Consider the following 25166-nt stretch of genomic DNA (forward strand, 5'->3'; position numbering starts at 1 on the left):
CTCAGCTTCCCAATGCTGCCACTCAAACACTCAGCGCTTTGCTTCGCCATGCTGACCCCTGCCCTCCTCCCTGCCCTCTGCCTAATCCTCCCGGTGCCCCTGTAGCCCCCTAGCCAGGGCCCCGTGGAGGCCCCCGCTCCAGTCCTGGCCATGCCCCTGTTAGACAGGCTGTCTGAGTGTGACGACCTCCTGCAGTACCTGGAGCCTGACCTGGCCGAGACCAACCCCACCGCATTCGCCCAAAAACTACAGGTGTGTTGAAAGACCACCCTCTTGATGAACCTTATAGGCCTCGCCTCTGGTGGCCTCTGATATGTGATTGTGTGTGTTTTTCACGTTATTCCCCATTGTGTTTCTACATCCTGCCTTTTCATTTCCTCATTCTCCACCTCCTCTTACCTCAGTTGCAGTTTTTAGCTCACTGTGTGAAATAGATTGATGGTGTGTGAACAGCAGCAAGTGTGTGCGCTCAACTCAAGTTTCTATATGTTTTCCCTTTGCTCTCTCATCCTTGGGCCGCAACTCCCCCCTTCCTTTACCCCCGAAATCCATCAACCCCCCACCCCCCAACCCCACATGTGTGCGGCCCAGGAGGAGCTGGTGCTTGCTGCCCTGAGGATAGAGGCTCTGCAGGTAGCCAAAAACATCTCTCAGTGCCCCTCCCTCTCCACTGTAACCCCCCAGGTACTGCGCTGAGTCCTGCACCTGCTGTACGCAAGTGTGTGTGGGTGTGGAAGAAAGATGCACCTCTAGAATGAGTTGAAAAGCAGGTGTGTGTGTGTGGCTGTAGTGTGCGAGCATGAGTGTGTCTCAGCCTGCCTATCCCCCCCCCCCCTCCCTCACTCCCCTAAACACACCGTTCTGAGTGTGACTGTGAACTCATGGTTATCAACATGGTGGCTGTACCGCAACATCCGCAGTCCTCTTCAATCCCCACATCTGAAATCTTTAACATGGCTTTAACGCGTCCAGCTCCCACCCCGACTAGCAGCGAGTTCCTCCAGGTCGTCTCCTCAGGGAGAGACAGTGTGCTGTGCCTTTTTTAGTCCCTTTGCCTTTATTATGCATGTTGGGCAACATGCATGTTGCCTGTTCATAAGAGGCTTACACATGAGCATGAATGTGACTGGGAATGTCTCAGACTAGATAGTATCAGCAGCTGAGGAGTTATATATATAGATACAACTCTTCCAGATGTATTTATTTGTTGATGCTTCGCTATCATCACCCCCAAATCCCAGTCACATTCTTGTTTTGTGATTTGGTCCTTTTCCCAGACTAACAGCACTAACAAACAGGTACATCAGGTAGGTGTCGGTATTCAGTTTGGCTGGTTGGAGGGCGTACAGTATAAGAATAGTGAGACTTTTTGCGTTGCTTGGTGATCAGTGATGAATCTACATTTTATGGTCAGTGGAAAAACTCTCGTAAGAGTCGGAGCATGGTATAGGCGCCTCCCAGTCCTCTTTCCCTCCACGTCTCATGCTGTTGTCCCACACGTTTTACAGTCTCGACTCAAGAAACCCAGCACTCGGCGGTGGAATATCAACGGTTCACCCTTACTCAAAGTAAGAGTAACATATACCCCTGTGATCTGTCCTCGTCTTAATCCAACGACAGTGCAGTCAAAGTATTTGGTAATAAACACACTTTTCGTTGTTTTTGGCTCAGTGCACCAGCACGCTAGATTGTAAGTAACTAAAGTGCTGAAGGTGAATGAAGGCGTTCATATCTACACTGGTTAAGAGTGTAGGAATAACAGCCCTTTCATACATAGTAACTCCAATTTTGGACAATGCAGCAAATAATAGGGCTTTAATTCTTTTACCCTCTAAATAGTTATCTGGAGTTCTGAGCCAAAACAACTTTTCGAATACCTACAGACTGCACTGTAAACTCTAACTGGTTAACACTTCATAATAACCATCATTTATTTGATAGTTAATTAAAATTATTTAATAGTTATTTTACTGTTGACAGACAATGAAATGATAATTAATAGTGTTTAATTATTAGTAATGCTATAATTTGTTATTTTAACACTTTATATACTATATATAAGTATTTGTTAATAATTACGATATTATTTGTAAACCTTTATGAAATTGTTTGTAAAACATCTATATACCTTACATAGATAGAAAGATTGATGGAGCAGATATTTGTAATGATTAATAACTGTTTTCTGGTCCTTCTATCTACGTAATGTTTATAGATGATTTTCAAATGATTTCTTAAAGGTTTACAAGTCATCTGGTAATAATTAACAAATACTTAATACAGTATATAAAATGTTATGCGTGTGCAACAACAAACTGTCAAGAAATAGTTTTCTAATGTAATCAGAAGGTAATTGTTATCGTCTCTTATAAGCTATGATATAATATATGATTTTTAGACTAATTATTTCATATTACACAAACTAATGATGAAATAACAAAACATTATAGCATTACTAATAATTAGAAAACTTTATTAATTATCATTTCATTGTTTGTTAAACAGTAAAATAACTATTAACTTAGTTTAATTAACTATTAACTTACCATTTATAAATTATGTTTGTTATAAAGTGTTACCAATAACTCCTGTAGACCCCAAAAGTCCAGAAGTCGGAGACTTTTTTTTAAGTCTCCCTTCATTTTAGCTTACCATACAATAGCTGTACTTTGTCTCTGTGAGCAAATATGTCCGAGTTGTGTTTTCTGTAGTTATATCTAGTATATCTCTTGTAGTCTTTATACTACTACTGGGTTGTTTTTGTGTTTGTCGTAGTATTTGTCAGTTGTCCCTTTTTTGTTCACATTAAGTAGTTTTCCATCAAGTCTACAGTATGTGATTTCACCTATAGCAAGACACTAAAATGTTTGCAGTTTACTTGACGTTTGATCCAGGATTATGTGATGAAGGTGCTTTTTGTGCAAGACTGAGTTACCAACAGGGTAAAGCGGGCAACTTCCCCGGGGCCCAAGACTCAGGCAGTGTTTTGTGGCAGTTACTTTGTGGTAATTTCATTCATTACAAATTTGTTTGATCAATTAAAAATTGTTCCCAAAAGTGGCTTCTGCATTTTTACCCAATCTTTAAGCCCCGTCTGTGTTTCCTCAAATTATTAGTCCATACAGCATATCAACATACAGCAAACCTGGGGCAGAGCAGTATTCCAGTGTATAAACGGCATTTTTTTTGTTTGTTGGGGGCGGGGGATTGTCTCTGTAAAACAGACATTTAAAGGGATAGTTGGGGTGTTTTGACGTAGATTGGGGCTCTATGAGGTACTTATCCATCATAGTTGGATGGTTGTCAGCACTCCCCCAGTTTGGAGAAAAAGACAGGACTACCGGCATGGGAGCAAAGCAATACAGTGCTGTGGACGGGGCCCGCAGCAAAATGTATTTTTAGCCACCTGAAAGAAAGGCTCACCTAAAAAAATCAATATCCGTTTAAGTGTACGCTATATTTAGAATATTTTCACCGCTTAATCTTGCCGTCAGACAGCCCTTTCTGACGGGAAACTGCACTCAATGGTGAACTTTTCTTTTAGGTGGCTAAAATACGTTTTGCTGCCGCCGCCATCCACAGCAGTACATTGCTCTGCTCCTGTGCCGGTACTCCTGCCTGCTTCTCCAAACTGGGGGCGTGCCGACCGTCATCTACTGTAGGTAATACACTGACTATGGATAAGTACATAGTATACAACCCCACTTTAAAAGAGCTGAACTATCCCTTTAAGTAGAAGTTATTGTGAGTCATACCACCACAGGACCGGTTGGGACTGATTTTCTTAACGTTTCTGTTTATACCTCATTGAAGTAGGAGGGTAATCCTAATCAGTACCTGCCTAAAAGCAGAAGAGGTCCACGGTTACCTAAACTTGAGTGGAATAATGGAATCACAGCTCCAGCCAGACCAAACACTTCACTCTCTTTTCCGTGTATTAGTGGATCTCAGTCTCCTTGTTCCCTGTGAGCCCCCACTGTTTCATCAAATCCTCCCGTAATCCAGCTCTCCCAACGATGACTAAATCCCTTTCAGAGCCAAGTTTTAGGGGACCAAAAATGGTACTAGAACGAGGATTTTGATATGATGATTTGTGTGCGGAGTTGGTGTTGGTAGAGTGTTGTCAAAGGCTGCAATGGTCACATGAACACATGCATTTGGTTTGTAGTGTCTCTCAGTACACATCAACACTGTATCCAAAGTCTTTCTAATGATAAATCCTGGTTCATCTCACATCATAGTCTTTGTAATTGTAAAAAAGAATTGGGCAACAGGTACAACAGGTAAGATGTTATAATATGCTTTAACATGAGACTAACATCTATTCCCCATGCTGCCCAGTCCGCTACCCTCTCCTCCCTCTCCTGTATACGATGCAGCCCTTGTTGTATCAAACTGCTGCCCTCTTCCCTGTGTGCCTTGCCTGGACCCAATCCCATTCAAGCTACTGCGATGAGCAGGTGATCATGACCGCTCAGCTGGGGGCAGCATCAGCCAAATCACTTGGCTAATACTGTGGCAATGAAGACTGATTCATCCAATCATGTGGCGGCTGACCCAAGTCTTCAGGAACATCACCAGCCTACCTCATTTACATATTGATTTTGCAGTGTGGTACATTTTGATGTAGTTTGATGCTGCCTGGCGGTTTTGGTTCAGGAATGCGTGTGGGCCCCGAGGGTGAGGGTGTCATCATCTGTAGCGCGGTCTGGTTTGTAACTGATGATGTTTCCTTTCCTCTCCCGCCTCTCCGTTGGTTCCTGGAAGCAGCACAGAGACGTGTCATCTCCGGTAGAGAGCGGCGTTTCCAAGAACTCGCTGTACACCAGGACCACCACCAACTACATCGAAGGGGAGAGTCCTCACCTGCCCAGAGAGCTGGACCATTCGCTGGGAATTGCACGAGAAGAGGTGACCCCAAAAGTGTTTCTTTTTCTTTTCCTATCAGTCATACACTTTGATTCTACATCTCACACTTTACTTAACGATTTTGTCGCCCTCGTCAGATCGTGACAAAGGAAAAAGAAGTGCTGGAGTGGCAGAGGAAGTATGAAGACAGCCGGCACGAAGTGGGGGAGATGAGGTGAGAAGTGGCGCCTTGGGTTGTCATCACTTACATCACAGTGAGATCCCACCTCCCTTGCTGTCAGACTCCACCCATCACCGTTTAACCTGTCAATTGGTTTATCTCGCTTTCAGCGTAAAACAAAACCATGGTTAACCGGAGAGCCAGTTAAAGAACTCCATCTGAGTGTTAGTGGTGGAGAATAGAGGAATAGATGATATGATATTTAAGTTATCCATGAGAAAATGTGTTTAGGTGTCATTTGGATAATACACCACCAGCTGCCTGACAACAGCTCAAAACTGGGATTAACTACACTCATATTCACGTCTGCAGACGATCAATCTATGTCCGACAAATGTGGACAATTCAAGGAGGTAGAGATGTGCACTACTGAGACCTTGTTCTCTGTCAGCAGGTGGTGGGTGTAGGTCCAGCTGGCCACAGCTCAGTTACTGTGGATAAGACAGAGCTTACTTCATTTGACTGATTGGGCTCAGGATAAGGAAGAGCTAAGAGGCTAAAGGGGGAGGCACGGCTAATCAATCCTCTTACTGCTGGCAACCTGCTTTTCCCAAAACAAGGCTTCCTATTGGGCCCTGCTGCTTGTTTGCTAGGAGTGTGGGGGAAACACACAGTGCAGATAAATAAAAGATACAACACTAAGGATAGTTTAGGGCGCTTAAAACTCCTCCATTACTCAATAATCCTATTATCTAAAGTTGTAGGCTGGATAACAGTTTATGTGTGTTTGTCATTTACCTGAAATCTAAGAAAATATCTTATAGCAACATTTTTCACTTAACTTGGACTTTTTTAACATCAGATGTTCCTAGCATATGAACGCATTATCAAAGTCATGATCGAAAATCAGAAGTGCCAGATCTGCATCTGTCTGACTAATATCCACCCAGTTCCAGCTACATATCTTTATTTAAAGGTGCAGTGTGTCGGATTTGGTGGCATCTAGTGGTGTGGTTGCAAATTGCAACCAATGGAGCTCCCCTCCGTTCACTCCTCCCTTTCTAAGACTGCGTTAACGTGAGCAGCTGAGTGCAAAACCGTGGTACTGTAACACTGTTTGCCTCGCTCAGAGGCCATCCTTACCATAATAACACTACTTTAGGAGCAACGGAAGTCAGACAGTGGCTGGCGGTTCCACGGTTTTGCCTTCTGCGTCTCATTTTACCACAGTTTCACAAGCAGGTCGCAGAACTACGGTGGCCTTCAGGTAACTTAAAAACCCGAAAGGCTCTCTAGAGCCAGTGTTTGGTTACTGTAGCAACATGGCAGACTCCGTGAAGAGGAACCGCTCCCTATGTACTGTAGATATGACGAGCTCATTCTAAGCTAACGAAAACACAACAATTCATAGTTTCAGGTACATTGATGAAAACATAGTTATGAATATTATATTGCATTTCTCCCTCGAAATGTTACACACTGTTCCTTTAAATACCTTGCCAACAACCAAACAGACAGGCGTGTAAACCGAACCTTTTTTTTTCATTGGTGGAGACAAATGTACAAGTTGCATTCATTTTTTAAATTGCTTTCGAGACATGCATATTTTGAAATAATTTGTCACACTGATTTAACCCCATCCATATACTGATGATCTACAATTTCTCATCCACAGGAGGATTGTTGCTGAGTATGAGAGGACGATTGCACAGATGATAGGTGAGTTCAAAACCCGAGCACTGCTTCCGGGTTACTGGACCCCATTTTCGGTACACTTGGATTTTATTTTAAACCAATTACTTTTGTTCCCCAACCTCTGCCACTACTTTTTGCTGCACTTGTTTATTTGCAAACTGAGCAAAATATACTGTATTTGTGTGCTCTACTCCATTGCCACTGATTTCACAGAGTTATCCCCTGACTCAAGCTAGCTTTGCTGCTATGTGCTTGCTTTCATGTTTGATTGATACAAACTGAATCCGAACGTCATCAGAGGAGGAAGTTCTCACCCTTTTTGCCCACGCATGTCCGGCTACTCTGGACTCATTATATCCCGCAGCAGGTTCACTCTCTGCATTATTCCTGCTCTCACGTTCTTCGCCACCTGAAGATTTGATTTCCGTCTAATTTCATTTATTTCTCTCATTAAAGCACTGTCACTAAAAAGGAACAATCTGTCTCCGCTCGTGTCTAACACTCGGCTCTCTCACTTGTTTTGCCCTCCCAGCTTGACTTAACACAGTCCCTTCTTTTCTGTTCTGCTCCCATCTTTGCTCCCCTTACTATTTGATAACCCTGACAGGCATGCCAGGTGAGTAACGCGGAAATTGTCCTTCACTTGTTTTGTGTCAGCTCTCATCTCTCCACCCGTCTGTCAGAGAGGGGAGCAGTGGTGCTCCACCTTCTTCATCTCATCCAGTGGCGTTTGTTTGTCCATTTTGTTGCGTTTCATCATGTATGTTGAGACACTGTGATTTTTGAATGGGTAAAAGGAATAATTTTGCATACACTCTATGTAATCCTTACGCTGTATTAGGGCGGTCAATCGATTAAAATATTTAATCGTCATTAATCGCATGATTGTCCATAGTTAATCGTGATTAATCGCACATTTTTTATCTGTTCAAAATGTACCTTAAAGGGAGATTTGTCAAGTATTTAATACTCTTATCAACATGGGAGTGGACACATATGCCTGTGTTACGCAAATTTATGTATACATTTATTATTGAAAATCAATTAACAACACAAAACAATGACAAATATTGTCCAGAAACCCTCACAGGTACTGCATTTCGCATAAAGAATATGCTCAAATCATAACATGGCAAACTCAAGCCCACCAGGCAACAACAGCTGTCAGTGTGTCAGTGTGCTGACTTGACTATGACTTGCATAAAAAAGTGGGCATGTCTGTAAAGGGGAGACTCGTGGGTACCCATAGAACCCATTTTCATTCACATATCTTGAGGTCAGAGGTCAAGGGACCCCTTTTGAGAATGGCCATGCCAGGTCTTCCACGCCAAAATATAGCGCAAGTTTGGAGCGTTATTTAGCTTCATCTTGACGAGCTATTACGACATGGTTTTAGCTTTAAAACTGAGAGCGCTACAACCTCCGAACGATCTATTGCGTTAATGCATTACAGAAATTAGTGGCGTTAACTTTGACAGCCCCAACATGTACATATACAAACTGGAAACATCTACACGCACATCTGCACTTTGCTTGTGTACTGTAGATGGTTGTGAGAGTCTTTCATGCAGAATTAGTGAGTTAAGCAGGTTGGTCATCTCTAAGCTTGTGACAGGAAAGGAAAAGGAAAGCTGGGTGGGGGCTGAAATATTATGTAAGCTTTGTCATTTAATACTGAAGTGTCTGGAAGCCACTGTCAGCAGCCAGCTCTGTTTCTATAGTTTACAGGTGTCTTTGATTTCCCATTGTTAAGTGTTTATGTCTGCATGCTACAGAAATACTCATATAGTGTAGAATTAAATGCTGTTAAATCATACTAACCCACAAATTCATTTTGATATATTGTCAAAAATGAAATGTTTGTTCATGTGTTGGTTTATGTGCCCAGGGCCATGCTCTTCAGTACATATACTGATGATCTGATCTGCAGTATATTTGTGTGTGTCCATCAGAGGATGACCAGAAGGAGAAGTCTCTCTCCCACCACACCATCCAGCAGCTGATCATGGAGAAGGACCAGGCCTTGTCCGACCTCAACTCCGTGGAAAAGTCTCTGGCCGACCTCTTCCGACGCTACGAGAAGATGAAAGACGTACTGGAGGGCTTCCGCAAGGTGACTAACACACAAACTATTCACGACTAATGAGTGTTTTTCAGCATAATCGGCCTCGTAAGTCATCTAAAATTTAGCTTGACAATCCATGGCAAGTAATTAAAATATTTCCGTTCAGAATGAGGAGGTTCTGAAGAAATGCGCTCAGGAGTATCTGTCCAGGGTCCGCAAGGAGGAACAGCGCTATCAAGCCCTGAAGATTCACGCAGAGGAGAAACTAGACAGGTGAGTCTCATTATCTCGAGTTTCCACCATGACTGTGTTATTTTCCCCAAAGGGAAAACACCACAAAACTAAACAACAACTCAATGCCCAGCTGAAATATGTTGGGATACTAATGTAATTAGCTGTTCCTATAGATTATTTTATAATCCACCTATATTAAATTTCTAAAGATTCATTCTGTATTGGCTTTGCAAACGTAAGGTAAGACTTTCCAGGCTTATGGGGGTCACAGAGAGGTGATCTGATTCTCATTGAATGAGTTGTGTGTGTTTCCAGGGCTAATGCAGACATAGCTCAGGTGCGGTCCAAGTCCAAGCAGGAGCAGGCCGCCCACCAGGCCAGTCTGAGGAAGGAGCAGATGAAGGTGGACTCTCTGGAGCGCACTTTGGAGCAAAAGGTCAGTCCTCAGTTCTGCTGGGGTGAAAATGGATGTGAAAAGCATCGACAAATATCCACCCGAACGAGTATATAAATTGTCATTTAAACTATTTGTTTTACAGAACAAAGAGATCGAGGAGTTGACAAAGATCTGCGATGAGCTAATTTCCAAGATGGGGAGGAGTTAGCGACCACATCACACCGAGGCCAAATCTCACAGAGAAGAGGAGTGGTTGCGTGTTTACCACTCTTCCAAGGACTGATGGACATTTAAGGCCAAAAATGGTCTTGGGGTTAAATTTCCTACTGACTTTGTGTATACAGGATCCACAGGAATGGCTTCCTCCGCATCCCTCTGTACATTTTTGATGTGTCAGTGTATCGTACTGTATCAGGGGTCTGGTTTCAAGTTTTAGAAAATGTATCATATCACTAATGAGTGCGTCTGTGTGTGTGTGAGTGTGATAATGAGAAAGCGAGAGCGTTGTTTGTGGGTTAAATTATCTATAATGACGTTGCCATGACAGCCACTGAGGGAGAAGACTGTTTACCCGTTCCTGTTGTTGTCTCCTCTCGATACGAGAGAACAGACTTTGAAAAAGAGTAACAGAGATTTAGATTCATTCGTTCATAAAATGCACCACTAAGAGAACACAAACTATCACAATAGCTTACTGCATGTGGGAGGGAAAGGAGATGTTTTATGTTTGTATATACTGTAGGAAATTATTATCAAGTATGAAAAATCTGCATTTTTGATTATTCTGTCATCCTCGGCCCGCTTCCCTCATGTAACCTTGTAGATATTTGTCATACTTGTCATAGCTTTCTCGATGAAATCGTGCGACTATTTTTTGGGATTTTATTTTGATATAAAGCAAACTAATCGTGACCTTATTCAGTTGTGACCAGGAGTAATTTAATTTTGGATGGATGTGTCCTAGTTCTGCTGTGGTCGTCGTGTCACACTGAGGAATAACTTCTCTGCACAGCTGCTGTACAGCATCTGCTTACAAAGTGCAATAAAAGATGGCAATACAGCACACTGACATGTTCTCTCATGAGTTTAGTTGACATGGCATGACCAATGATAAATCAGGATTAAAAGGATTATTTAACTTTGTATTGCACTGATGCATTATAGACGTTTTGTTTTGGGGTTTCTTTCCTCCTTTTCTCTTATGTTAGATCTGTGATTCTCAGTCAGGGGTATGTGCATCACAGGAGATACTTCTGCAGTTGCCAAGGGGTATGTGGAAAGATGCTAATTTGAAAAAAATAGAAATTATGGTATAAAATATACATATTTATCCACATATTTGTCTTTAGGAGTGAAATAAACACAAATATGTGGATAAATATGTATATTTATCCACATATTTGTAAACAAATAAACACAAATAAAATTAGAAATTGCTCTGAGGCTGATCTTTAGCAGATTTATCGCCACAATAACCAGTTATCTACCAGCTACAATAACCCAACTGCACAGGATATGCCTTCCCAACAAGTGTTGTGATTATTGAGATGAGAGGTTGAAATAGATCACTGAAAGTAATGAATAAATGGTTAAAAATCAAGCATAATATGAATGCAAACCTCCAGACCAAGCCTAAACATCAACCATTCCAAGATTACACCGTCTTGTGTGAAAAGAAAACTATACCACTTGTATTTAATCAATAGTGTTAAGTAACATCCAGTTTAAAATCCATTTGAAAGAAAATATTTAGAACATGACGAGTGGAGCTACTAAAGGAGTACTTCATCCAACGGGACTGTGCAATGTTCAATAAACCTTTAACAAGTAGAACAGCAAACATATTTAGAGTAACAATGCTATTGAGACAGATGACAACCAACCTGAAATGCAATTCTTGGAAACTGTAATGTAAAATATCTTAATCTTTCCAAATGTCCAACTGAAGTAAATGCAACATTTATATCAAGTGCATCCCTATGGAAAAATGTTACTGAATACTAATCTCACACAGGCAAACACAGGACAACAAGCATCCTGTGGTACATTAACCTGGCACTGAAGAAACTAAATGGACACCTGTAGGGCCAGTTAAAGGTCAGAGATCAGTTAGTGCAGCAGGGTGAAGTAAGGACCAGGTGGAGACAGGGACCAGAAAGGGAAGAGCCAGACTCAGGATGGGTGTGGCTATAGAGAACAGTGGTGAGGTGAAGAGATACAGGACAGATCCTTTTTACCCATTCAGGCTGCAGAAGCAACTGTTGACACTCAACACAGAGCTGTGGGCCCCAGTGGAGGGTCTGCTAATCTCCTGGTCAGTAGCTCATCTGATAGCTCAGATTAGCTCAGGGGGCTTTAGGAGCAAACAACCTGCTTTTCATTTGTGCGATCAGGACGACCGAGGACCACCAGCGCCATGAGTGCTGTCCAGTACTGTCCACTGCTCCTGCTTTCTTTGGTCCTTCTAGCAACCAACAGTAAGGACTAATGTTTTCTATCTTCACCTCGTCCTTCCTCCCCTTTAGATCTCCCTTCTACCCTCTGTCCACCTGTCATTTGGACTCCCTTCAGGAACTCTTCTCCTGTGCCACTCTTGAATTCCCAAGAATAGTTTTTTTGTATTTCAGTCTTTTCCTGAGGAACATGTTGAGTGAATATCTGTCCAAAATAGCTTTGCTCTCAGACATCAGGACAGGAATTGTTGGACACTACAGTTATCTTTATTTTTCAGAAAATGCCTTGCATGGTTCTTAAAAAAACTATTTTAAAGTTACACCTTCTATTGACACTTTATACTATATGTCAGCTTTGCTAATTGTTCATTTCTGCCTTCATGGTGTCATCCTCTTGTGTAACTATAGCATGCAATCAGCAGCTAATCTCTTAATAGGCCTGGAGGCTATAATGCTTATAGCATGTGTGTGTGGAGCGGCTGTGCTGTGCCGTGGGGATAGATTGGGGTCAAGTACGGACAGCAGGGGGAATTCATATGTCATGTCAACATGCAGAGGAGCACACAAGAAGCAAAACCAACTGCTCAAATCATACAAGGAGTTTTGGATTGCTTTGTAGAGTTGTGCTTTTCTCGGTAAAAGGGTTGACATTTTACTTATTTATCACTCTGTCTCATTAAGGTAATTGCTGTTTCGAGCAGAAAATGTCACCTCTCTTGTATGTCCAAAACACTTTGTGTGTCTGATCAACTTTTCTGTCATAACTAGATGATAAAAGACAAGTCCGCTGTTGAAGGAGGTTATTTTTGAAGGCCAAGACAAGAGACGTGCTGCTACAAAGACTTGTTTGAAGCTTTCGGTGATTCCTATAAGTCCAGCTCGGTTTGATCCTCTTAGGAAGCCGGGCCATTTTACAATTTAGGAGACGGATGGAGGTTTTCAAAAAGAAGTGTTAAAGTGCTATTTAAAAGGTCAGCTAGTTCTCAAATAAGCGCTCCTTCCTCTGGAGAGCTTTAGAAAGACATTTAAGTGTTTTATGTGCTGAAGTGGGCCCCTGAAGCTTTAGCTGAAGGTTAGAAAGATGTGTTTTTAAATCAGAGTGCACTCGTTTAATTCTTTGCTCAATTTAGGGAAGATTTGTGTGAAGGAAGTGATTAATTAGTTGCTCTCTCTTCACTTTACTCTCACTGTGGCCTGTGGGACAACGTCATACATCGGAGTCACCCAGATGTGTGTGTGTGTGTGTATGTATATGCTCATCAAACCCATAGATCTGATGTTGATAGAGGGGGAAAATATCCAGAGTTAAGGCCCTTGTAGACACTGCATGATCTTAACTAACAATGCATCCAAATTTATGATAAATGAGATAAATGAGTTAGCTGGAGTATGCCATGATGTAATGCCAGAGCAGCTGCAGCTGGCTGTCTTAAGAACCACTTGTACCAATGTCTAAATATGGGTTATTAAAGGACAAACATGGCAGCAGTAGCAACATGTAGACTATTCGTGCCGTGAAAGAAGTCTATACATCTGACACAGGGCAGTTTTTTATTCATTCATTTGAGATATTTGGTGGAAAATCCTACATTAGCATCATTAACATTTCCCATCAACTGAAGCAATAACATCAGGTCAGTCTAAGCATAACATATGGCTGGCATTTAAAAACCGTAGTACTGTATTTCCCTTTAAATGTGCTTTTAATAATGTTTCTATATGGCTTCCGGGGCATTATCTTGCTGTCATATAAAGTACCAAACCAAGATACTTTAGAGATCACTAAACTCTTTTCTGCATGCATTGCAGCAGTAACAGCCTTTTCTGTTTCCTCCAGGTGAGGCTCTGCAATGTTACACCTGTATGGGCTCCAACAACGAAGACTGCAACCGGCAAGGCTCCAAATCTTGTCCCAGCTACTCTGATGCCTGTGCTGTAGTGGTGGGCCATGACAGTGAGTCCAACAGAGACAGTTTAGTAGCCTTTCTTTTACTAGTTCACTAAAGATACACAAAGCTCTATTTATGTCTGTATGTGAGGATGTGTGTGTGTGTTTAACGGAGGACAGACTGCTGTCTGGAGACACATCCTGGTCAGCAGGGGGTCCGAGGCTTTTAAGGAAATGAAGAGCTTTGCTGCTGCTACTCGATCAATATCCTTAATTAGGACACCATGTGTTCATGTCACCGAGACAATTCCTCTTCACAGAATTAACTTTAAGGACCAGTGTGTAACATTTTTAGGGGATCTGTTGGCAGTAATGGAATATAATATTCATAACTATGTTTTAATAGTGTATAATGAGTCCTTCATATCTACATAAGGAGCAGGTTCTCTTCACAGAGTCCACAAGACAAACCAAATGCTGACTCTAGAGAGTCTTTCGCGTTTTTACGTTACCTAAAGGCCAACGTAGTTCTCCGTCACGCTTGTGAAACTGCAGAAACGTGAGCTATAGAGTGCAAAACTGTGGTACTGCCAGCCACCGTCTGACTTCCATTGCTCCTAAAGTAGTGTTATTATGGTGAGGATGGCCTCTGAGCGAGGTGAACGGTGTTACCACGGTTTTGCACTTGGTGGCTCATGTTATGGTAGTCTGGGAAAGGGAGGAGTGAGCACAGGGGTACCGCACTACTAGATGCCACTGAATCCTACATTACTCAGTTTACTACTTTAACCCTGCAGAAGGCAAGAGTTTTACATAAAATATACGTTATTACTGTAATGATCAAAAAATGGGCAACAGGAGAGACCATCATCCTGTCCGTGAATGACACATTGTAGATGCACCAGTTTTACCAAATTAAATTCTGGTGTCAGATACATAGTGTTTAGCTACTGGACACCCACAGACAATATTAAGAATGAAAAACAATACTAAAGCTTTATAGGCCAGGTGAATCAAGATCAAGCAAGCAAGTTTAAAGGTGCAGTGTGTAGGATTTAGTGGCATCCAGTGGTGTGGTTGCAGATTGCAACCAACTGAGTACCCCTCCGCTCACTCCTCCCTTTCCAAGACTGTGGAAACATGAGCTGCCGAGTGCAAAACCGTGGTAACGCCGTTTGCCTCGCTCAGAGGCCATCCTCACCATAATAACACTACTTAAGGGGCAATGGAAGTCACACGGTGGCTGGCGGTACCACCGTTTTGCACTCTGCAGCTCACGTTACGGCAGTTTCACAAGCGTGTCGGAGAACTACGGTGATGTTCATGTAACTAAAAAACGCAAAAGACTCTCTCTAGAGCAAATGTTTGGTTTGTCCGTTCTGGGCTGCAACATGGCGGACTCCATGAAGAAGATCCGCTCCCTATGTAGATATGAAGGGCTCATTCTAAGCTAACGAAAACACAACAATTCTTAGTTTTAGGTGATAATACACTAATGAAAACATAGTTATGAATATTGCATTTCTGCTAATAGATCCCCCAAAATATTACACACTGTTCCTTTTATCAAATGTATATTGGTTGGTCTGTGTAAGACAGCTGCTACACCATCAGTGTAACTAACCTCTATTTCTGTCTGTTCTGTCAGGTGGGGTGATGAAGTCGTGCTCCTACAAGTCTTTCTGCAGTCAGGCCAACAGCCAGGGCTACAGAGCACCAGGGGTCAGAGTTCACTGCTGCTACGGCGATGACTGCAACGTGACAAGCTTTGCCTCCCGGCTGCCGAGACTCGACTACCTGCTGCTGTTTCTGCCTCTGTTGTTCCACTGCTTTTTTTTCAAGTAGACGTACTGGCTCAACTTCACGGTGCCAACAACTATCCATTTGCAACACAAATGCCTACTGCTGTTCTCACTTACTCCAAATATGCCAAATAACCCTGCCTAATTTTATACTACATGCTGTACTACCATTCCACTCTGATTTACCTTATTTATCTAAACAGCAGCCTATACATCAAAGAGTTACTGTACATAGAGGAGGTGCTACAGGTGTGACTGTGTGGATTATACACAATGTTGGATTGACTTCATTAAGCTGTACTCAAGTAGATGCGTCTTTCAATGGATTTCACCAAGCCAATAACTAGAGGATCCTAAGGGATGGAATAACAGGCAGAGATAATGTATTATTTATTTCCTATTAAAGATGAAGAGGAACAGTTCATCAGTTTACCCACCCTGGTTTGACGCTCAGCACGCAATGTTTGAAACTACAGGATGATAGGAAGCAAAAGTTCTTTCTGATCACCTTTCAAGTTGCTGCATCCGTCATCTTTTTCACCTATACTCCTAAGTATCGCAGCAAAGCTCGTGTTGCAGCAGATGTTCCTGTGGCTAAATATGGCACCAAGAGTTCAATCGGCTGGTGTGTCGTTACATCATTAGCCTTCTACCTGTCAATCACATATCTGACGAGCTGTGCAAGATATTTTGGAAGGTTGTGAGAAAACACTTCTCACACTCTGCAAATCCACATAAGCCTTTTACATGCCTGAGGCGAGGTGACGTTAATCCACTGCGTTTGAAGTCACTTAAAGAATTACTGAGTTTATAAGCATTAGCACGCCTCACTGGAGGATGGCCTATAAGTAGAGGCTACTGTATATATTGTATAGAAAATTAAATACTGTTTATTGTGTAATTTTCTCGGGACTCATGTTAGGAAATGTTTTTTTCTGGAGTCATTAAATACAGCAACTTGCAGCTGCTGGTGCCCAATACATATTTAGTACTTTAAACATGCATAGGTGAGGAGATACAGTATATTATATTAAGTCCTAGCAAACTGCAAATCTTTTGTGGATTCTTTTACTTATTTTCCATACATTTCTCATTATATGTGAAAGTAAGGTTTCAGTGTAATTGAATCTAAAGAAACAAGGGATGACCTTCCTTTCTCTGTTGTATAAACCATATTGTAAGGAAATATTATTGAATGGCACAACAGAGCTAATACTGGATGTACAGACCAAATTATGCAAATGTTGACATTCATAATTCAATGTAAATACAAAGAAATATAAAATGATTTCTGTTACTGCATGTAATCATTTCAGTCCTAACATGAAAATGTCTTTAAAACAAACTGAAAACTGTCAATTGTGTGACATTATTTCACCTCATCTTTTGTCAGCCGGTCCATCATTTTGATCTAGACTGAAATGTCTCTACAACTATTGGATTTATTGCCATTCATTTTGGTACAGACATTGTTACTGGGAGTATTGTAGGCCTACATGTAGCTTGTGTGTATGAAAGTGTTGTGTAAGTGTGTGGTAGCCAATATTCATATGCCTAACTGCAGGGGTGGAAGTAACGGATTACATTTACATTTATTGCAACAAAGTCTTTTTTGTGTACATTTATTTTTTTGAGTATTTTTAAATATTGATAAAGTAATTTCTGACTTTGCTACATTTGAAGTCACATCCGTTACAGATAATAATAAGCCTACATAGCCCATTATAAATGACAACAACAACAACAACAACAACAACAACAACAACAACAACAACAACAGCAATACTACTACTACTAATAATAATAATAACAACAACAACAATAATAATAATAATAATCCTATATAGCCTATTATAAATAATAACAACAACAACAACAACAACAACAGCAATACTACTACTACTACTAATAATAATAATAATAACAACAACAACAATAATAATAATAATAATCCTACATAGCCTATTATAAATAATAACAACAACAACAACAACAATAACACTAATAATAATAATAATAATAAAAACAACAACAACAACATATTTGTCTTTCTTTTTATCTCTTTTTTTTCTTATTCTTTGAATTAGATTAGATGTGAGGCTTGAGTCTTTATTTTTTACTTTTAATCCAGTAGTGAGCGGAAATGCAACTTTTTTGGATGCAAACTGCCACAAAAAAAAACCCCGAAGAAGAAGCACAGCCAACAGGTGCATGCTGGGTTTGACTAACAACATGCTAGATGCTGAAATGCTCGTGGTGCAGGTGCATCATGGTGCACGTGCAGATCCTCTCTCAGCTCGAAATGTTTGAAAACTACGAGGAGCACAGTGTGGGAGAGAGACTGGGACTAGTTCTACTGGGACAGAGAGAGACTGGAGAGACTGGGTTGACTGGAAATATTATGCGATGAGGATGAAGGAGCAGAGAAGTTGAACCTGGAGCAGTTTGAGGACTTCAGTGCACCTGAGCCGCGTTCAGACAGGTGAGTTAATGTTACAACACTGCAACCACTAAAGTAAAGTAAAGTAAAGTAAAGTGCTTTAATGTGTGCGTTTGTCCCTCAAGCTCCTGTGAAGTTGGTATTGTTATTGTTATTAAGTTGGTTGTATAATTGATAATGAGATGTGTGCAGAGGCTGCAGGGTGCTATCTAGGCTATAAAAAGGGAATATATTGTTGGTTTGGACATAAGGGCTCCACGGTGTGATGTATAGGCCCATAATGTATGTTGGAAATGTTAATGCACTGTATTTTGTAGCCTAAGTGTCTTCTTTAACTTAATAGTCATACCATAGCCTATTTCAACCTTTACTTTTACTTGAGTATTTTAGTACTCTTTTTTTTCATCCCTGTATATTCCTCTGTTCACACTTAGGCATGGATGAAAAAGGGTAGGCTACTAAAATACTCAAGTAAAAGTAAAAACTACTGTCTACTGACTTTGGTGATCCTCTGGAGGTTCACATTTGTGTTTATGAGTAAAATATCAACAACTATTGGATAGATTATGATATTGGTGTCCACTTTCAGGTCCTCTTCAGGATGAACTGTAAATACCTTGAAGTGTTGTCACAATACTGGAATTTCTCACTTTAATACAATACCTTGAAAAATATCAAGATTCAATACCACGGAGAAAAATTAACACAACATTGGGGGCATAAAATTTTAGATTTTTATTAAAAGATAAATAGCAGTGTGTGTGTGTCAACTGTGGAAAATGATTATTGAAACAGTTTCAAATATTCAGTATCGATATGTATCAATACTTCAATATTTTTGACACTATAACCTTGGTGATCCTCTGAATTTTCTTGTAGCGCCATCACCAGATCGAAATATGTCTATTACTTTGGTTTATGACCAAATGTCTGCAAAACTATGACAAGCCAATCAGCCTCAGCTGTAGGCTACTTTGTATTTTGTGCTACTTGGACAATACTAGCACACTAACATGCTAAACTAATATGGTTTTCACATCCCGTATGCATTTTTCATTCTTAGTTATAAACCCATAGTAAAAAAGTATTTATCAAACTAATCACAGTAATGATCAGTTATTATGATATTACAATAAGATTTTCAGCTTTTTATGCTGTTCAGTTGGAAGTTTATATTGACAGTTTATAGTGTTTTCATATGGAGTTTGTAGTGGTTAGTAATCCAACTACTGTAAAAGTTACTTTGGTTCATTGTAGTACTTTAGCTTATTTTTTCTTTTATGGTAATAAAATGAAATACAAATGAGAGGCAATATATTTTGAGCCATGTATCCGAATACTTCCAGTGAAATTGTTCATTAGCACATTTCCAAACAAAGAACACACCCGAACATGAAGTGGCACATTTAATTGCGTCTTAACACTGTCTCAATATTTGCAAACTAAAACAGCTGGGACACAACAGCTGCTGTCGGGCTGGACCATGTTAACATGTTGTGATCATCGCTGGGGAAGATATAAGACTGACATCTGTTGCACTGAAGATATTCACTGCTTACAGAACAGCTTACTCAGACACATTAGTGAACTGGGTATGAAGATGCATAAACTGCTAAAGTAATAGTAAACATGAATAGACCCATATGTTATTTAAAATGTTTAAAATGTAAGATAAACAGGATTACAATAATTTTGTAATTATGAACAGAAACTGGGGCCTCTTAATAATATATGAGCTTATACAAATCTAAGATAATGGATAAGAATTCATAATTTCTTGCATGATAACATAACGTTCCCTATGCATTTTATGGGTGAGTGCGTTCACCTTCCTTCAGTAGCATCTTCTTCCCAGCACGTCTGCTCTTGTAGTTCCCACAGCCTCCACCGCGAGGCAGTCTAGCCACAGTTTTGACTTCGGCGGACGCTGTCAAATCCAGACTGTTGCAATTCATATTGACCAACCACGCCTCAAGGGTACTGCTGAGATTGTCTTGAGTCAATAGTGATAATAATTGCACTGTTTTATGGCCGTCTGCTGGGGTTTGTACTTTATTTAAAAATGTGAAAACTCTCTCTCTGTCTACTTCTTGCGTTGTCAGACTCTCTCTCTCTCTTTCGGTTCCCTCTTCCTCCTGCTGCTCTCTCCTTTGACAGGCAGGTGTGAGAGTGTGAACGGACTGCCCTGGAGGCGGATAGGCACTGACCCCAAACCGTGAGTCTCCGGGCCTGTTCAGCCGGAGCCTGCTCTGGGTGCTCGCCTCCTCAGACAGCCAGTAGAACGGCCCCTCGTCGGCCCCTCATCAGCTTTATTTGAAAGGCTTCTTTCACCTTAATTGGGGTGTGAGGGGAAGGTTTCCATAAACCTGATGGGGCTGGTGGAGGGTCGACGGGTCAAGGTGCTGCTGAGGTGTAGGTGGGGGCGTCTGAAGTTTGTCTTTTGGGGCTCATAGTTCAATTCGGACTGTTCAACAGTGTTACGGTGATGATTAACTTAAGTGGGTTGTGCGCTGTGTAATTTCCCCACTGCAGGACTGTTGTCTTGTGTGAAATCTGTCACCTGCACTGTTCATCAGTACACATATTACAGGACAAAGTTTAGAATTCGATGGAGGATCTGAAAGTGCAGACACCAGTCACTGTATTCCCCCACGTGTACGCCATCTGAGCTAAAACTGAAGGTCATCGCCATGGCAACTTTGCTGTTTAAATTGGAGTATGTTTAATCCCAATCCTCTGGCACCGGAAGACATTATCACCGCAAATCCCACCGTTAGTCATCAAAGGGATGAGCCGGCTGCCCTTTAAGGGAGTAAAGTAAAGTAAAGTAAAGTAAACCAGACAGGTTTCACTCCCTGTGAATGCCACTGCATGTCCCACACACTGACACATCCGTGATTATTTTTGCTGCGTTGTTGCTGTTATCAGAGAGGATTTATCAATTGTTGAGTGGGCGCCCTGAAAAGATTGACGTCTTTTTTTCTGAGAAACCCGTTACGAGCCGTCACGCTTCCACATGCAGTGTTTGCTGTGAGATTGTCTGTTAAAACCTTCGTTGCATTTTTCTTATAATATTTATTTGCCTGGTGTATTGATTGATTGCGTGACGTGTTTTGTAATGACAACCAGCTGCGGCAGAACTGATTAGACTGGTCAATACGAGAGGTAAAACAACTTGTATTTTAGGGAAGGCGCTTGTGTTTTTCAGTAATGATCAATACGTGGTTGTGCTCAATCACCTCTGAGTAAATTAGGGTGATGACATCAGGCAGATGGCTGTGGTTGTATGGACCCAAACAGGGAAATGAACTTAAGAAACATCAGTGGAATCCGGCCCACATAAGCAAACCACCAGTTCATCTAGGACACTTCCCCACCCGTGGAGAAAGAGCAGTTTCCAGTTGTCCCAGGACGGGTCAGACTGTCTTGGCAACACTGAGCTTTGGATGCAATCCCTCAAAATAACCAACAGTGAAAAAAAGCTTAATGAGTTGTGAGTCCAGGCCAACACTCTACCTTTAAATCATTGATCAGCTGCTCTCAGCCAAGCGACAGCCAATATAACCGACTCGGATGGACATGAGGACCGGTGGTTGCAAAAACAAACAAACACATCCGAGCTAAAAGAGCACACTCTGCTCTACATCAAATGCTTGTGCCATTGTGGGGAGGGAACAAAAGCGCTCGGGGGGAATGAGAGCGTGTGAGACGTTGGCTGTGTTTACAAGCGCTCGGGTCCTGGCTGGTCGGCCCGGGTTCACCCAACGGTCACCGGTTCTGAGGTCTCCGGGTCTCGGGTCTTTTTTGAAAAAGATCCGTGAAGCAGAATTAAAGTGATCTACCTCCGGACGGAGGACCATAAGGGCTTTTTAGTCTTTGAAAACAGGGAGGTGGAGAGATACAGAGAGCGAGAGTGGCGGGGTGGGGGGGAGACTAAAGAGGGAGCCAGGGGGGGAAAGAGGAGAAGAAGAATTATGTGTAATGAGTGTGTTCCCCTGCCTGAGCTACTTTGAAATGTGACTAAATAGCCCACCTTCTGTGAGGCCGGTCCCTGGCTTGAGGGCAGCGAGGAGCCGCCGAGAGATCCTGAAGCTGACAGGAAACATAGACTCCAAAAGGTGTTCAGCATGTTTAAACATTTGGATAGTATTTCCACTAATGAATCTTCGTAAAAATGTAAAACAATGTGATTAGCATGGAAGTAACGTGCTTTAGATGAACGAAAATTAAGCCTGTCTATTCAATGTAATCCCTGATACGTGAATTTCTGCCAGTTTCTCTTCTTTCTTTAAGTTTCTGCAGCAATTAACTCGGTTCACAAAATGAACCCGTTGACTTTTATAATGTCTCACATATCAGATGTATATACAGTTTGATAATTATTTGAACCTATTAATACTTCCTTTTAAGGGCCTGTTCCAAAACACAGTTTCTGCAAAACAGATTTCATGAGCTATATGAGCAATTTTTCCTCATAAACAACATATTTCAGATGTCATAGCTGTTCATTAGTGGATAAATTCCAAGTAAACATGCTTTGAGCCAATATACAGCGTCTCCGCCATATGTTCTCTTGCAGTTTTCACCTCCTTCCCAGTCACATCTCTTGAGAAGACAAGTGTTTGCACCATTTTCTGTTTCCGCTATAGCTTGTGGTACAGGCTGTCTATTTTTGCTATCCCCCACAGGATGAACAAAGGGGCAGGATTATATAGAGAGAGGGCTGCTATGATGAGCTTTTTGTGGAATTACCACGGTTCTGATAATTCTGTTTGTCTTTAAAGGAGGAACAAGATCTACAGCCATATGCACAGGCTGTTAGTTTTTAATGGGCGGGGGATTCAAGCATAACAAGTCTTCATTGTCAACAACTTTAAAAATACACACACCGAGGGTCAACAAATATCATGGAGGGCTGTGGAAAGAGGCTATAGTGAGATGGGAGGGTTGACTGTGAATGAGTGTAGAGGGAAAGGAGGATGACAAAAGAGAGGAGAGGAAAGCAGACCTCGGAGCCAAAACCAAATCACATCAGTAACCGCTGCGCCCCGGGGTGAGGGCAGGCTCAGTCAGCCGTACCATGCAACTGGGATAATTAGTTTTGGAAAGGAATATCAACTGATATAATTGAGCATTCTCCACTAATGAAGATCCTCTGTGTTGTCACTGGTGAGGCGCTAATTGACGGGAGAGGGATGGGGTGGGAGCAGGGAGAGGGGGGTGGGAGACGAAAGGCTGTGCAGGATATGATGGTGGAAGTGCTGCCTGCGCTGGCAAAAGTTCGCTGATCTCTATTAGACAGGTTTTATTTAGTAGTCGGTGACTCACTGTCTGCTTTCATTTGCACACAAAGGCTTGTTAGACGGGCTCATTCACTCAGCCGTTTGCTGGGTTCCCTCTGCTAGGAGATGAAAGAGACCTTGCCGCAGCGTTTAGACAGATAAGAGTGGTACAGAGGAGGTAGGGGGCTAAAAGAAAAAAAATCACAAGAGTCCACAGGACGGGGGCGGAGGGAGTTTAGGGGTTGCACAGGTCGTGTTGGGAGTTTCGATCGAGGGAAGCAGAGGGTCGAGGATTTGTGGAGGGAGGGCTGTGAGGAGGGGTCATGGTGGAATCAGTTGAGGGAATAATAGGAAAGCAAATTGGTTTTGACAAGTTTGGGGAGCTGGAAGTAATGCGGTCCTTTTAAAGGGGGAGATGAGGGAATATCCAGCAAAACTATGAGATAATCAGGGGTACCATTCAGGAACAGGGTGAGGGGAGGGACCCCGAGCCAGAACACGGGGCCGGCTGGTGACCCCAAAAGGCCCGTGTGACAGGGTCCTGTGAGGCCTATAGGGGGCGACAGGTTGAAAGCGGTGTTGAAGCAGTAGGCAACTCCGGGTCTGAGAAGTGAAGTTAATATTGCATTCTTTCTAATAACCAGCAGGGGGGCGACTCCTCTGGTTGCAAAAAGAAGTCAGACTGTATAGAAGTCTATCAGAAAATGACCCTACTTCTCACTGTGAGCATGAGTTTATGGTCTCAATTGCTAGTTTCAAGTCTTTTTCAATACAGTATTATCATTTAGTTAATTATGGTCCCATTTAGAGTCAAATAGACCATAAAGCAGGGTATGCTTTAGGGCATGGCTACCTTGTGAGTGGCAGGTCGCTACCACAACGTTGTCCGGTCTTTCACAGTGTGTTTTCAGTACATGAAAGTTAGTTATAACCTTTTTGGTCGCCTAAAATTTTTTATTCAGCGTTCGGGTTTACTTAGCTTCACCCTCTCATGTCACTTCTGGTTGCAAAAGGCCAAGATGGCAAACTCGAGGCTTCAAAACGGTGACTACGTCCACTTCTTATATACATGAACTTTTACGGAAAAGTGGAAGTTGTGTTGAAAATTTCACAGTTTGTGTAGTCTTTACCATATGAGACATTTGGATAACATTCAGTATGCTAAGAAACAGTCTTCAAAACCTTACAGGAGAGGAATTTTGTATTGATTAAGTATTTTCACATCATGGATAAATCAAACAAACACAAGCATGCCAAATGAGTAATGCTTTTTATGAAGCTGTTTAAGACATCCTTGTTAACTCAGAGACCGACAGGCAGGCAGACGGATGCAGAGACAGAGAAGTAGACGTGCACAGTAACATACAGACAGACAGAAAGGCAGACAGACAATACTGATCCGCTGTCACACATCTCTGGAATCAGGCGTCGTCCCCAACAGCCGGCTGCCTGCCAGATCAGCCCCACTGGCAGCCAGCTACACAGACCGCTCACAGCGGCCAGCATGGAGACAGACTGACGCAGAGCAACCAGCTAAGGTGTTTGAACACAAACAGAGGATTAACAGAGTTATGGGCGCGGAGGTGACGGTAAATAAAACACCAAACCGGCCCACTCCACAGGACAGCAGGTCCAAACAGACAAATGATTTTACACTAATTTCAAATTAATGTTGTTGGGTAATGGGAGTCATGGCTCAGATTTATGCTGTCCAGTTTGCCGGAGCTGATTTAATATGGAGAGCAGGAAGAAGTAAATCTAGTTAGGATCATGCTTTATTATATTAAATATTATATATTGTACTTTCCCCCAGCGAAAAGGGAAAGGCAGAGGATGATCTTTTTGTTGGGCTGAAATTGAAAATTCCCGATGGTGTCAACA

The 25166-nt window shown here is 41.9% G+C and overlaps 3 protein-coding genes across 5 annotated transcripts in view; all 3 read left to right on the plus strand.

Annotated features, from left to right (window-relative positions):
- The window catches only part of tacc2 (transforming, acidic coiled-coil containing protein 2), a 60146-nt gene extending 49657 nt beyond the window's left edge, over positions 1-10489 (plus strand). The window contains exons 15-24 of the mRNA XM_037782257.1: positions 106-252; positions 592-684; positions 1509-1568; positions 4771-4911; positions 5007-5083; positions 6705-6748; positions 8677-8837; positions 8956-9062; positions 9339-9459; positions 9563-10489. Of these exons, the coding sequence (XP_037638185.1) occupies positions 106-252; positions 592-684; positions 1509-1568; positions 4771-4911; positions 5007-5083; positions 6705-6748; positions 8677-8837; positions 8956-9062; positions 9339-9459; positions 9563-9628 (1017 nt within the window). The 3' untranslated portion in view covers positions 9629-10489. The remainder of the gene's footprint in view (positions 1-105; positions 253-591; positions 685-1508; positions 1569-4770; positions 4912-5006; positions 5084-6704; positions 6749-8676; positions 8838-8955; positions 9063-9338; positions 9460-9562) is intronic.
- A 1096-nt stretch (positions 10490-11585) lies between these two features.
- On the plus strand, positions 11586-16917 carry ly6pge (lymphocyte antigen 6 family member pge). The gene is made up of 2 exons (XM_037782421.1): positions 11586-13827; positions 15410-16917. Exons 1-2 carry the CDS (start codon positions 13737-13739, stop codon positions 15604-15606), a joined length of 288 nt encoding a protein of 95 aa, XP_037638349.1. The 5' UTR covers positions 11586-13736; the 3' UTR covers positions 15607-16917.
- Positions 16918-17804: 887 nt separating this feature from the next.
- unc5b (unc-5 netrin receptor B) overlaps positions 17805-25166 on the plus strand; it is a 149951-nt gene continuing 142589 nt past the window's right edge. For all 3 annotated transcript variants that reach the window (XM_037782289.1, XM_037782287.1, XM_037782290.1), the window contains exon 1: positions 17805-18045. The gene's annotated coding sequence lies outside the window, so the exon portion shown is untranslated. The remainder of the gene's footprint in view (positions 18046-25166) is intronic.

Source organism: Sebastes umbrosus, chromosome 10 (assembly GCF_015220745.1).
Source record: "Sebastes umbrosus isolate fSebUmb1 chromosome 10, fSebUmb1.pri, whole genome shotgun sequence".
NCBI lineage: Eukaryota > Metazoa > Chordata > Actinopteri > Perciformes > Sebastidae > Sebastes > Sebastes umbrosus.